This window comes from Cariama cristata, unplaced genomic scaffold (assembly GCF_000690535.1).
Source record: "Cariama cristata isolate BGI_N322 unplaced genomic scaffold, ASM69053v1 scaffold35190, whole genome shotgun sequence".
Lineage (NCBI taxonomy): Eukaryota > Metazoa > Chordata > Aves > Cariamiformes > Cariamidae > Cariama > Cariama cristata.
In genome coordinates, this window is record NW_009595958.1 from 21262 (window position 1) to 36556 (window position 15295).

The window sequence follows — 15295 nt, forward strand, 5'->3', positions numbered from 1 at the left end:
TTATTGCTTGGAGTTGTAGCTCAAAATCAACTTTTTCCTCTGCCAAGGTGCATACCTGTGAGGTGTGTCAAAATCCTACCCTTTCTTTTAGAAGGGCAGAAATCGATTCTTAGTCATTGCACTGTTATTGTGTCTTTGTTACTTTTATAACACTTTCCAGGTCCTGTAAATGCTTCCTTCTTATCTTTGTTGGCAGGTATGTGTCTCGGGCATTCTGGTTTTGTGTTTCCAGACAGACTATAGCTTCCAGAATTGTATTTGTTCCTTATTAAGTACACCATCTTAAAATTTTCAGTATATGAAAACTAAGATGGGTAGTTTGAATTTGGGGTAGTTCAGGACAGCATTGTCCCTCTGCGTAGTGATAACGGCATTGTCAAGGCAACCCTCCCTCAGCTCTCTTGCAAGCACTTCCATGGCTGGCTTTCTTGATCCTTGGGCAGAGAGCTAGAATGAGCCTGTTCATCCTCTCAGCCTTTTTGAGAGTTTGCTGTTAACAAGATATTTCCTAGAGATTAACAGTTTTCTGGTAATACTTGGGGGAGAATGTTGTTCGGAGGAGACTCCTGACCATGAAATAATGGAATTAATGTTGTCTTCCACTATGCTTAATATTGACCACTTTTCCTATGTCTTTGCATTTCAATATTTTTGAGATGCAGCTTTGTAATTCTAACTTGGAAATTCCTTAATAAATACTAAGTGCTTTTCAAAGCACAGTGTGTATAAGAGTTTGAAACCTTTTATGGTTTTAAAACTGTCTAAACAGAGTGAGAATATATCTGACTATCAATGAAACAAGTCCTGGCATTGTGGTACTTGTATAAGAGGCAATGTCATATCCAACACCTAGAATTGGAAATAAACTAACAGATACTGTGGCTAAGTTTGTCATGTCTGGGATAGCATTTTTAACAAAAGAAAATTTCAGGGAACTTCATAAGAGAAGCAGGTTTTTGAGCATGGCGCTGTGGTTAGAGTTGGTACTAAACGTAGCGTGTGTTAGAATGCATGAACATGTCAAGTTGCACCGCAGAGATTGGCATTAATGAAAACTAGCCGTCTTAATGAAACAAAGCATATAATCGGAGAAGGGTTTTTTATGCTTCACTTACAAAAGCATCTCTACTATCTTGAGTCCTATTTCCTGGATATAACATCCAAATCTGTAACATTCTGACCTAGATTAGGCTTCTTCCACTGCAATATAATGATTGTTCAGGCTGTCATCCCTTTTGAAAATATTGAAGAAATACGTTCTGCAAATAACCATAGCTATCACTTAAAGATAACTTAAAGGGCCTGTGATAAAAGTGTTTGACTAATGGAAGGTAATTTGAACAGTACATTGTCTCACAAATTTTAAGATATTCAATAGAGGTATGAAATTTAAAATTTAAAATCAATAGAGGCTTTTTTTTTACAAAGTTTGTTTTCAATCAAAGATGTTGCTGGTATGCCTGTAGGGCTGTCGTAGATGAAATAATGCACTGTGTGCCTGCCTGCCCCCTGGATAAAACCAAGCAGTGAACAGTCAAGTGAAGTTGCTCATAGACAGGTGGTGTATCATTGTTCATGTGGTTTACGTATCTTGAGATTTAATGTCCAGCATAATGTAACATGCTCTGAGACAGAATATTGGGGGGAAAAGAGTTTTAGAAGTTTTTGGGCTTATTTTTTTTTCCTTGTGGTCGTGATGGGGAAATGCCTCTGTGCCCATCCTCATTTCCTTCAGAAAGCCATGCTTTTAATGCTGTAGTCCTGTCTTGTCTTCCCAAAAAGGGCATTGTTTTGAAAGTAGGAAGATTATTCTTTGCTATTACGTTCTATGCCTTAACCAGTAAGTTTTCAATACCATTACTATCCTGTTTCTATTCTAGCAAGCTGTGCTGTGTACTTGTGTACAATTTTTCATGTATCGGGACTGGTAAGTGAACTACATATTCATTTTATTAAGAAATGCTGACAAATTTTTCTTCTTTTTCCTGCCCAGTATGATGAATTGGTTCCTGCATCCCTGACAACCAAATATGGAGGGTTTTATATCAACACTGGTACACTGCAGTTCCGCCAGGCATCTGACTCAGAGGATGAAGACTTTGCAGAAGACAAAAAGCATAGGCCACCTAAAGTGAGTGATCTTAATTATGCTTTTTATACAGATCTTAAAGCTAGGTGGGCATTAAGAAATACCTGATGAGTTTAGAATGACTCAGATGAAGAGGCTGAAAGCAGAATGATGCACAGTACTGTTTTATTGTGTTTTCAGTTTTGTGGCTCGTGTACGAGCATTCAGGAAGTAACTTGGGATGTCCACAGGCTGTCTGGTCTTGTAAGACTAACCTTCTGTTTAGGCAAGCTAACAAGTTATGTCCATCCATCTTGAAGTGACAGATGATTCTGTAATTCTATAGGAATTTTATTATATGAGATGAGAACATAAATTCTCCTACACTGCTTTCATGGTGTTGCACAAAACTTGCATGATTTCAAATTGTTCCTAATATTTGGAATAACACTTAAAATCTGTTAAAATAAACTCGGTGCATAAGAATAGCTATATTAAAAAGTGTGTATATATACAGTCTTTCCCAAACAGTGTGCTGTTCTACGTACTTTGACAAGTTATGATCAATGCAAACGTAATTGCTTGCATATGACATTCACAAGTTCCATTCCGAGAACTTCCTGCTTTCTGATGTCTTTTCCTGCTCTGTAATTCTTTAAATTTAACATAATTTTAAGGTTTTTGTATTGGATCTGACTAGGATGGAGTTAACTTTCTTCATAGCAGCCCTTACAGTGCTACAATTTGGATTTGTGACTAAAGTAGCGTTGCTAGCACACCAAAGTTTTTTCTGTTGCTGAACAGTGTTTGCACAGTGTGAAGGCTTTCTTTGTCCCTACCCTGCATGAGCAGGTAAGCTAGGGATCAGCAAGAACTTGGGAGGGAGGACAGCTGATCTGAATTGGCCAAAAAGATATTCTATACTACGTAACTTCATACTCAGCAATGAAACTCTGGTAGGAGAAGGTGGGGAGGGTTCAGTCTTCCAAGGTGGCCTTTGCTCATACTGGCTGGGTATCAGTCTGCATGTGCCTTAAAGTATTTTTCTTATTGAAAACTCTGAATTCAGGAACTGTTTAGAAATGATTAATGATTGAGACTTGTCAGTAACTGCAACTGCTGCTAGGAATCCAGTGGTACTGTTTGCTTTCATGCACATTGAGGTATATTTTCCCTGGCTCTGAATTGGAAAGTTTTAAGGAAAACTAAATGTTTCTTGCTGTAAAAGTCCTTTAGGGTGGAAGAATCACTGTCCTTTACTTGATCTCTTTTCTAGATAGCAAAGTTAAAAGAAAGCGAAGATCGTGGAATGAAGAAGCGCAAGCGGAAAGATGAAGGGACAGAAAAGGAAAAGAAGCCTCGGAAAATGAAAGTTCCTAAACAGTTGGGGTAGGCTTCTTTCTTTAGATGAACCCTTGAATTGTATGTGAGATTTGGTTTCAAGATTGCATGCCGTAGCAAGATCATCACAGCTGTTTAGAATATTGTATTTTTAAACTATAAATAATAGCTAATAGATTTTAGGTTTGGAATTTGTGTGAGGGTTTTTGCATATAAGTCCTACAAGCTAATTTTTTTGTCCCTCAGCATTTTGAACAAGGAGTAATAAAACTAGGAAAGACCAATTATTGAAAAGAGACTTGAATCTATGAATAGCGTTATCTATCATTGTACTACCCAAAGTCTTACATAGCACTAAGAATTACATCTTCTAATGAAAAACAGTTTTCTTCCTATCCCTTTGGTTTTGATCTGGAAAACTATAAACATAGCTTAATTATTCTACGTATTTCTTGCTAAGTTTGTGTGCTTTCCTGAGTTCTGAGACTAGCAGGGAAGGATTAAGGTCGTGGGTTTTTAACTGACTTCTAGAAAACTGTTGTTGAGTGAAAGTTGTCTTATGTATTTCAAGTTGGTACTGAAAATTTATTGTGATAGTATTGTTCATCAAGTTGATGAATTGGCAGAAACTGCTCAGTTTAAGCAGCGTATAGATGTTGAGCTTGTATGTCAAAATTCTTGGCAATGAAGAGAATTTTTTTTGACATACATGGTGTGCCTAAATGTAAATCAGCCTGCCACCAGGTGTTGGAGAGGCAAGTTAAGTATTTTAGTAGCATAGATCAGCAATGAGTTTAACTGTGCCAACTTCGCCATAATTAAATTGAGAAGTCAAAAGTAGATAACCTTTGCCCTAATGTGTACAAAATTTAGCAAAACAAATGAGTTGGAGGGCATGAAATCACATGGCCAGCAAAGGTTTATGGTAGTTGATAGAATAGTCAGAAGATGGAAGCACAAAGTACTTGCTTCTTCCCCCTGATAATTTTAATTGTACTAAACTCCCAGATTTTTGTTGAAGGTTACTAAGACCACAAAAGTCACATGCATTCTAATGAAAGATTTCTTTCCTCTACAGAGTAATGGCCTTAAATTCACACAAGTCTGAAAAGAAGAAAAAGAAATTGTATAAAGACTCACTCTCGCTGGCTGCCATGATCCGTAAATTTCAAAAGGAGAAGGAAGCCATGAGGAAGAAGGAATCTAGTCCAAAACCTCCAGTGACTGTTGCAACCTCTACCCCTAGTAAAATTCCTTCCTCCTCTCTCAGTGCAGGAAACGATATCTCTGACTTGAATCTTAGGATCAATGATCCTGTCCTCTCCATTTTTGGTAGCACAAATGAACCAGAGCTCCTGCAAGAAGCTGAAAATACTCTGGAGATGCTGGGAGACATTGACTTTGACAAGTTGCTTGATGGCACTTCTGATGGCAGCCCAGTATCTGAGCTGTCAGGAGAAAATGGAAATGTCACTCAGGCAACCTACGCCGCTCAGGTCATGACACCCAAGCAGGTGCCTGCCCTCCCAGAAGGTCTGCCTGTGCTACTTGAAAAGCGCATTGGAGACCTTCGAACAGTAAGTATGCGTTCACTGGTAAGGGATTGCATTCAAGAATCTGAGAGAATGAGAAAGAATAATTAGGGCCTAAGCTGTCATCCTTGATTTGCTGGCTGAAACTCTAAAAAAAATGTAGAATTGATCTGAATGTCAATCTTACTGGCTGTACTTATACAGAGATGATGCAGGTCAATTGTTAAAGCAGTGTTTGTTTCACAGTTGAGACAAGGTTTTCTAAATCTTCTGTATACAATAACTTGTAATATTTGTTTGGGTTTTTTCCATAATGGAAATATCAGTGTTACTTTAACTTGGGTTATTAATTGGTGAAATGGATGGGTGTTTTCTTACTTTGGAGGACGAAAACTGAAATATGGCTGCAGCTTACACATCAATGTCTTGCATTTTTTGACTTTAACATAAATGCCAGCTTGCTAATTTAAAAAAAAAAAAAGAGAGAGAAAACAAACTCAACAAAACCCACCACCCAACTACAAAAAAACAAACAAAAACCCACAAAAAAAGGCAACCATGACTATTTTCTTTTGGAAGGTTAGAATGGAGTCCAAAATATTAATGAAAAGTGTTCAATCCACAGGTTACAAACATCCCAATAGCTTATTGAAAGGGATCAGAGATATTGAGGTATTATATGCTCCTTGTTTCAGTTGTGGATGTTATCTTAAGAATAAATTTGTTGTTTGTTCAGATTCTGATATTAAAGCTTCTCCTTACTCAGAATAAAGTGCAGCTTTTCCTTACTCAGAGTTAAGTTTTGAAAAAGCCGTTCAAGTTACTACCTTTTTTGTGGGGAAAAAAGAATAATTTAAACACTAGCAGAGCTTTCTTTGCTATAGGTTAGAGTAATGATAAAACAATGTTTCTTACCTGTATGTAAATGTCTTACAGTGTTCTTGGTTTTTTTAAATGTACTAAACTAAATACAGCCAAGGGGTTAATATTTAGTAAAGTGAGAGAGAGATTATTTTGTCTGCCTTTGAATGTTTTGCTATGAATCCACAATAAACTTCTAGCAAAAGTGCAGAAGAGCTGGATTAGGCCAGAAGTCCGGAAGGGTTAGTGGCCTGGCCCAGATTCGTGCTGCTTCACCGTATAACGAGCCCCACCCAGCTGGAAGAAAGCTTTAATTCAGTGACTCTTGGAAAACCTAACTCTTCTATCTCCTGCTTTTGGTAACGTTTTCTGAAAGTTTGGTGCTGGTTGGGCAGAGCAAGTCTACGCATACACTTGGGGAAAAACTGGACTCTGTGTTCGCTTAAAGATTGCAAACCTTCTGCAAATTGCAATCAACTGACACATCGGTCGGGGAAAACATCTAAAAAGCAGGAAGAAAGAAATGGATCTTGTCAAATACTTACCAGGCTCACAGGTCTAGGGCTGTTTAGTGCAAAGAAAGTGAAGAAGTTTATAAAGCTATAGGAAGAAGCCTGTTTCATGAAAGGAGTATGATATATCTAGATTTAAAAAAAAAAAAATAAAAAAATAAAAAACTTAGAAAGCCACTGACTAAATACACTAAAAACTTCCTGACTTCCTTTTTGTAGATTGTCTTCTAGTTCCCTAAGTGGGCAATTCTGAACTACCATAACAGAAGACAATATTGTACACAAGCAGGAAAGTAGTGCAGTGGCTTTTTTCTGTTGTGAAGCTACCTGTCAAGATAATCTGTTTGTGGGAAAAAACAAACAAACAACCAACCCACAGTTCAGTGGTAGCGATGCAGGTTTTTTGAATCTGCCAGTGTTGCGCTCTACAAAAGCCAGCAACACTGTCCAGTCTGATAGTATAATGCTGAAATTGCCTTTTAAGGTCTACCTGGGACTGAAACGTCAAAGCATATCTTTCCTTCCACTTTATATAAACCAGAAGATGATGATAGTCCTTATGTTAATTATGCTTAAAGATACTGAATTTAAGACTTTCAAACTTGTCTTTTTGGTATCCTATCACTTGGAAACATCGATAACCTTTCTAATTTTTTTAGCAGGACAAATGCTTCAGTATTCTTAAACACATAGTACCATCCCCTCAGCAGCTGAATTTACAGTAGAAGGTAGTGAGCAGAATGCAGTCCTTACAGGAACTTAAAAAAACTCTGGTATCAATGTTCGTGACTGAAGTGGTAAAGCATGCAGACAATGGGCTACCTGATGGTTTCTGATGGTGTATCAGACTCCTGTTTTCCTGTGCACTGTAGAGTTCACAATTCCAGAAAATATTTTTTTTTCAAACTTAAATGGGTCAGTTACAAAGAGCAAGAACAGTAAGTATTTCATAATAATAAAGGAATTTTATCAAGTTAACACTTGCATTTGAGCAACCTGGTCTAGTGGAAGGGGTCCCTGGCCACGGCAGAGGGGTTGAAATGAGATGATCTTTAAGGTCCCTTCCAACCCAAATCATTCGCTATGATTCTATGTTGTCATAAGCCACTAATTTTTTTTTTTTTTTAAAGGCAGGATTAGAGATTTTTAATTTATTTGAATATTCAGCCTCATAGCATGTTGGCTGCCTCTAGTGTTTGTCAGTCACTATAATGATACCACATTTGCCTACTTTTCTATGTGCATATCCTTTTCCAGCTCCTTTAGATATTAGCTGTCGGGTCCAGTGCCAGAATATGAGATGACAATAAGCCTCTAAAAGTGGTTTTGTGGTTTTTTTCTCTTTTCTAGAAATCTGCAGAGTCAATGAGCACTAGACAGGAGACCTTACTGATTTTTGTAGAATCGTGGAGGGAATTGGCTTTTTCCTACAACCTGTCATTGTTTGTGAAAATAAGGATTTAGGTGATAAGAACAAAGATAAAGGGATTCTGCATGGGAATTCCTGCAAGATCAGTAAAAACTTCTAATAAAAGGAAGTATGTATAGGAATAAGGCTATCCCATCTGTCCCCCGCCGCCCCCGTCCCCGTCTCCCAACTCAGGAAGAGAGACCAGACAAAAATATTAGAGAGATAATCTAAAGGTGGTGAGGATGCTGGATGGCACCAGAAAAGAGATGAGGTATTCCTTTAGCATACGTTTGTAGAAATTGCAGTGAAGGACTGCGGTGGATCTAAGAAGGCTGGGAAGTTGTAACTGGGTGAGGCACACAAGAGGTAGAAAAGGAGCCGTTCATAGATTGAGAGTAGAAATGTGTTGATGCTCTTGCCTGCTTGACTTGTCAAGCAATACTCCTCTTTTTAAAGCAAACAGTGGTAGTGGAATGTTGCTGGTGGTGAGATAATAAAACATCTCTACCATTTTCTTTCTTCATGGTTATTGAAAAGATGAATGTGTTAATATCAGTGATCCAAGCAGGTTCTAAATAGAGTGATTGTTTGCTCTAGAGCAAGGCGTTTTTATTTCAGTATAATAATAACAATCCTTACCTTTTTTCTAAACAGCTGAGTATAGTTTGGTTTTGTTTATTTATTTATTTTGCAAGTAATGCCACTCTGAGGGAAAATAATAATGTGATACAGCTGTAAAAGTAAATATACAAAGGCTGGTGGGATAAAATGCTCTATGAACTTTTGAATACTCTTTATTGCTGTATTTTCAGGCCGCCAAGATGTTTGATGAAGAAGGCAGGAAGAAGTTTTTCACACAAGACATGAATAATATTCTGCTGGAGTAAGTGCTTATCTGTACAACCTTCCCGTTTTGGAAAGGGGGTGAAAGGAAAAGTACAGAAGAGGAAATATTATTGAGGTTATTCCAACAAAGCCCTTAAAAGTCAATGAAGGTAGATCAGTCTAAGCTAGTTAATAGCTAAAGAGATTTATATATGAATACAATTCCTGTCATAATTATCTGTCTGTCTTTATCCAGTGTAAAGTGTTTTGTAGTGCCCTGTGTCCTTGACTTCATGTGTAAAAAATTCAACAAAACTGCCATTGTTTCTTCCTGTCCTCCACTTTCATAACTCAAAACACCTTCAGATTTCACGAAGGAAAATGCCAGCTCTTTTTACTCTGTAATCCTTCAACTAAGCATTTAATATACAAGGTTCTGTATTCATATTCTAAGAAACAAAAAGTAATCTCTAGAAGACTGTAGTGGTCAAAACACTATCAAGATTGGTCTGCAATGGTGGGAGTAAACAAAATTTGAATGACAGTGTCCAACATTCCTGGGGAAGTATGTACATGAATGGTTTCTTGCCATGGATTAAGCCTTCCTCCTTTTGTAAAAAAAAGTTTATCTGAAAATGTCCCAAGCTTCTATTTTTAGCATGCATAGCTAGAATGTTACGCATACAAAGCTTCCTTAGGTGGGCTGACTCTCTTGTTTGTTTGTCAGTATTGAGCTACAGTTACAGGAGATAAATCCTGCCATCCGCAATGGAGTGTACTCTCACCTTGAAGCTTTTGTGCCATGCAATAAGGACACACTGATAAAGCGTCTGAAGAAGTTACACCTCAATGTCCAGGTAATGACGGGGAGATTAGCTCCAGCATGAGTCAATGATGTGATAGTGATGAGGACAGAATGCAGGAGAGTAGAGCAACAGCCACACAGTCTCCAATAAAAGCAAAAGAGGTTGGATCAGTTGCTGGATCAGTTGCTAGATCAGTTTAAGAGCTTTTTTCTGTGTACTTGCTATTGTCACTACTTTAGGAAGAAATATTTTGAGTATTTCAGACCCTTTATTTGAGAATGAAGTGCTTTCATCTTGAAAGCTGGGTACAGGGTACATGTCAAAGTAGCAGAAGTAGAACGCCACAATAATCATGGTTGTGACAGCCTAAAAAAAAATTACTGTTGCATTCACTTTTGTGTCAAGAAAAAAGAAAGGCTAGATGGATAATAGATGATCCAGCCTGTACTGTGTGCGCAAATTTGCCTTTGTGGCTGGGTCTTGCAAATACTTTGTTATTTGCAGTTGCTTTTCTCTTAAGGAATATGTTTTCCTATTGAATACAAAATTTGTCTGTGGTCTGAAGTATCCTGGCCCGATTCTTTAGATGAAATTCAGGACTAAATCTTGCAGAGGATCTGAGGATCATGAATGCAGAGATCTCAGAACTTGCTAAGAAAGCAAGCAGATTCATATGCTATTTCTAAGCAGTACGACATAGTAGCACATAGTATTCTAGTTCTTATCAATAAGCAGATATGATTAAGAATGTAAAGTCAAAAGATACAGGAAGAGAATTTAAAACATGTAGGGAAGTATATACTATATTACTTTAACGTTTGAAGTTCTTAATATTTGGAGACAATTCTAAATACATAGTCCTTACCTTTGAGGTACGTAAATTACATAGATTATCTGACTATTAGATTATTATTATAACACATATATTTTGTTCATTACCTAGGATGTTTTTATACCACAGAGTTTTTTTGGAGACTTGATTAATTGGCTGCTTATTTGCAAGTGTTGAGATATTCATCGATCAAGTCATCTTGCTTTTTCCCTCAGGTTTTCTTCCCTTCCCTCTCTTGATTAAAAAGCATTATTTAATGAGATCATGCTATAATGTTTTGGGATATTCATGATGTGTTTCCTTGTGACTATCTTTCATTGTTTCTAGTCTCAAGACTTAAATGAGTTGTATTAGAAATTTCAATATGTGCATTTCTGTAATGCTGCTGCACCTAAAAGGATTCAAGTGCCATGTAGGAAATGGCTGTTGCGGTCAATAGTTAGTACTGGAAATATTGCCTCAGCAGTGAGTGGGAAATAATTTTTGTGAAACTATCTGAAACACTCTTTACATTGTGTCTAATAGGATTGCTTTGGTGTTTCTTTTTTCTCAGGATGACCGCTTGAGAGAACCACTGCAGAAGCTGAAACTGGCTGTCAGTAACGTCATGCCTGAGCAGTTATGCAAGTATCAAGAGGACTGTCAGGCCCGCAATCAAGCCAAGAATGCCAAGTAGGTATTTCTGGAGTCTGTGCATGCCCATTCTAGAGTCCAGCTGGAAGTCTATCTCCATGTTGTTCATTCCCTGAGCTCAGCAAAGTACTCTGCCCCAGTTTACAGGTGTCTAAGTTTTGAATTGTACAAAGTACTTAGTTTTGTGTAAGTGATGCTGTTGCTTGACTGTGGAAAGAAATTCCATTAACCAAATCAAATAGGTCTTGAGAAAGAAGTTCTAAACTGTGAGAAGGATACTGGAGATTCTCAAAATGCTGGATTAATGGAGGAGGGTGGTGTGTTCAGGTTCTTGATATATTTTGTCCTTGTTCATTGTAGTTACTTCCCTCATAGCTAACTAATGTTAGACTTGGAAAAGCATTAATAGATTGATAAGCATCCTGCCATTTCCCGGTAGAGGCACTACATGAAGCTTATAGCCAGCATCCTTGATAGTGTCCATACAGAGTGTCCTTTTCACTTGTCTCTGAGGACTGTGAAGCAGTGGGGAGAGGAAGATGAACTGTTTACCCTTTCAGGAAGGGTATAATGAGAATCTGAAGACAGGTCCATTGTATTTTTTTTTTTTTTTTCCTAACACCTAAAATGACATTCCTTTCTCAGGGAACATTTTGTTTGGGTTGTATACCTATAAAGAAAACAATTGTTCTAACTGTAGGTTGCAAGCAGAAGATGAACGAGAGAAAAATGGATCGGAGGAAGATGATGATGAGAAACCTGGAAAGAGGGTTGTGGGGCCCAGAAAGAAGTTTCATTGGGATGACACAGTGAGGTGAGACAAAACTACCTTTTCCACCAAGAATTTTCACTGACTTCATAAAGGGATCTCCAAGGGGATGTTATTACATGATACTGTTGAATAAATAATCATTTTCAGAAGTACACCTCAGAGAAGTTTTGGAGAATGTTGGGGCTAAATAGGAGAGCTAGAATGCTGAAATGGTAAAACACCCTTTTCTTTAACTTGAAACGTAGGATCATCCTATGTCCAACCCTTTTTTTCACTGGATGTTTATCTGCTTTATCCAAATACATGAGAATTTTCCTTGTCCTAGGACTTGAAGATTCTTTAAGAAAAGAACAGAGGTGTAAGCTGAGTTATGCCTGCTTCCCACCATTCTAGGAATAGGTCACAAAATACTTCTCACCCAGTGAGCAGTAAAGATTTCTGCCACAGTAGGGCAGACCACCAAAACTGGCGATGCTGGTTTGGCAAGCCGCCCAGTCCTTGGGCAAGCCAGCATCCAGAATGCATGAATCTTAACCCCTCCTATCCCCTCTGAAACACAAATTCTATGTTATCTCTCAAAAGCAACACAGATTCTTGTCTGAAATGATGAATTCTCACTGTTCAGTTTCCTAGAACAGATTTTACTGAAAACTGAGATTACTACTATTTAAATAAATTAGATAGAAGTATCTGCTTGCTTAAAAGCCTAAATTAGTAATTTCCCATGCAAAATCTAAGCTAATTTTAGTACAAGTATATGTATTATTAAAAGGGGCTGCTGGACTTCTCACGATGAGTCTTTTTAGTACATTAAGACAACAGGGAAGCAAGATTCATGGAATATATATAACCAGTATAGCTTGGACTGACCTGGAGGGAGCCCTACTTAAAGAAGAAATATTTAAATCCGTTGGGTTTTTTTTTCATTCGAGAGGCTCTGAAAAGCCAGTGTTGCTTAACTGTATGCACTCGGATATTTTTAAGGACAGTAAAAGACAGCATCCCTGTCAGAAAGAATCTTCTGTTGAAATATTCGGTGTAGAATGGATTTCACTTGCTTTCAGACATTCTCCATCTTAAATGAGATAGAGGTCACTGTGAGCAAAGTGAGAGGAGATGTTTCAGCTATGCGGAAACCACAGAGAAAATGTAAAGCCAATTATGAAATGATAGTAAGGATGAAAAAGAAATGAGCCATACGGTCTGTTGGAAATGGAGAAGTGACAGTGGCAGATTATACTAGTTGTAGTAACAAACTTGTGCAGTGGCGAACTTCCAAAAAACGCAGTTGGAACTGAGCTCTTATTACAACTGGCAATGGACAGCAGCTGTATAGCATCAGTGCTTCCAGTTCTCAGCCTTTTTCTGCTGAGCTTTTGAAAGGATTGTTTCTTTCAATATATGTATTGTGTTTCTTTCTGCAGATCTCTGTTGTGTAACCTTGTCAAGATCAAGCTGGGATGCTATGAGCTAGAGCCAAATAGAAGTCAGTCTGCTGAAGATTACCTCAAAACCTTTATGGAAACAGAAGTGAAACCGCTTTGGCCTAAAGGCTGGATGCAAGCAAGGTAAGATACCTGTGTTGTAGATCTATTCATTTTGGTGTTAACTATTTATTGGACCTTACTTATTGTCATACATTTGACTCAACCATGTGCTATTAATACTGATTAAAACTTCAAAATATGTCAGTGGAAGTAGAATATTTTAGAAGAATGAATGTTTTTCAGAAGTTATTTTTCTATCTTGTTTGCAAACCTGAAAGCTAAAAAACCCACTGTTTTCCTTGGAGAACTATTTGCTTTTGTCATCTGCTGGAGACTGAACTTGCTACAGCTGGTAATGCAGTGCGTGATGCTTCATTTGAGGTGAAAGTATGAGGCGGGGGGTAACTTCTTGGGAAGTTTTCTGTGATATAGAAAGTGATAGTGATACAGAAAGCAGTTCTGCATGTATGTTGTAAGCGGTCTGATAATGTAGTGTGACATGGACTTTAAAATGACGAGCTGGAATTCCAACGCCAGAGTTCACAAAACACTAAGGTTCGCGCTCTTTTTTTCGTCTGTGCAGTTGGGGTGCTCAGTGATGCTGCAGTTAAAAATACACCAGTTTCTTAAAGAAAACTTATACTTGCTTCCTATTGACTTATTAAGAGGAAACAACCACACAAAGGGGAAAATATTAAATGAGAGCAATAGTAATCATTGTGAAATGCAAGTTTGACGAAGCTGTCAAACGCTTTGAAGTGGAAGAAGAGAAGCAAATATAGATGATGTGAGTTCTTTCCTTCTGGAGCACCCATTGCAAAAGATAATTTCCCATCAAATCCTGACCTAACTGTAAAAGCTAAATGATACAGTAATACTAATCATTTTGCTCAAGAATACCTTGATTGTAGATTAGTCTAATCTCTAGCAAGCTGTAAAAATAACTGTACTGAGCTATTTCCTCAAATAGTCAGTGTAGAAAATGAGGGTATAATAAACTGCTGGTGAAATAGTAATGAAAGGAACAAATGAAGTTTTACACCTCTTGGCATACAGCTGGCTTATTTCTGTTCAAGGATCTAGCTTTATATAGTAAATAGTAAGTATGCTCATGAGTGATATGTTACCTCTTACAAAGATTTTATTGAAGTAGTTGAGACAAGGAATCCCAGTTCAGCTTAAGAACAGGTATGGAGACCACTGATAGTGGAGAAATAGTCAAGTGATAGTGTGAACTCATCCAAGAATACATGGAAGTGAAGCACGTTAAAATTTGTATTTGAAAACCATGTAACATATATGGTTCTCTCCTTTCCATATGATACGTGTGCTGAAAATACCATAAACTTTTAATCTACAAAAGTGGTTTCAACAAAAAAGCAGCAAAAAATAAACAAAAACCACAAAACAAATAAAAAAACCCAAAACAACCCCAAACCCAACAAACACAAACTACCACCAAATCAAACAAACCCCGAGAGCTGCCTGATCATAACTTTGTGTTGATGAGCAAGACTTCATTTACCAACTGGGAAGTTTTGGTACCATAATGATTTACAAATTGTCCTGTATTTACAGGGAGGTGCTCCACTGCTTTCTGTTTAGGAAGTGATGTGTTGTAATTTGTAGGCAAAGAGTTATGCATGGGAAGAGGAAAAGCAAGTATTTCCTGGAGTCTGACAGTGGTAACTCCTAATACAGCACGTGTTATTCATGTGCTGGATGCTGATCTTGTTCAGATGTTAGGGTAGGGATTATCATGCTGAATGCTTATAATTTTGTACCTTTATATGTAGTATATTTAACATTAAAAATGGCCTACTGACTACGTGTTTCATAAGGAATTCTTACTAATCAGAGTAGTTCTATGGTAGCAGAACTTTGTGGGTTCAACCCAGAGGAAAAATTTGTTGCTCTTTCAAAATTAACTGTATTTAACATTCCTCATAGCTTAGTACAGAAGCATGAGGTAAGGTATCGATCATAATTTAAATTGCACCTCATTCATTTGTCTGTGTGTATCACAACTGCCTTTGTCACATGAGTTTTCTATGTGTGTAATTTCCATACTCTGCCCCAGGAGATTGTTTATTAATATTCATGGATTTGGAGAAATAATTCTTGTCCTCAAGGATCCCAAAGCCTTTTCAAATAACATAACCCACTTTTTTTGTAACTGGGTTGCATATTAGTTCCATGTGTGTCTGAAAAAAGC

The 15295-nt window shown here is 37.5% G+C and overlaps 1 protein-coding gene across 1 annotated transcript in view; it reads left to right on the forward strand.

The window, feature by feature from the left end:
• Window positions 1-15295, forward strand: part of UBN2 (ubinuclein 2) — a gene marked incomplete at its 5' end in the record, with an annotated part of 44549 nt that overhangs the window by 17193 nt on the left and 12061 nt on the right. The window contains 8 exons of the mRNA XM_009704102.1: window positions 1994-2131; window positions 3345-3457; window positions 4488-4986; window positions 8538-8608; window positions 9278-9407; window positions 10742-10860; window positions 11522-11635; window positions 13018-13161. Coding sequence (XP_009702404.1) covers window positions 1994-2131; window positions 3345-3457; window positions 4488-4986; window positions 8538-8608; window positions 9278-9407; window positions 10742-10860; window positions 11522-11635; window positions 13018-13161 — 1328 coding nt within the window. The remainder of the gene's footprint in view (window positions 1-1993; window positions 2132-3344; window positions 3458-4487; window positions 4987-8537; window positions 8609-9277; window positions 9408-10741; window positions 10861-11521; window positions 11636-13017; window positions 13162-15295) is intronic.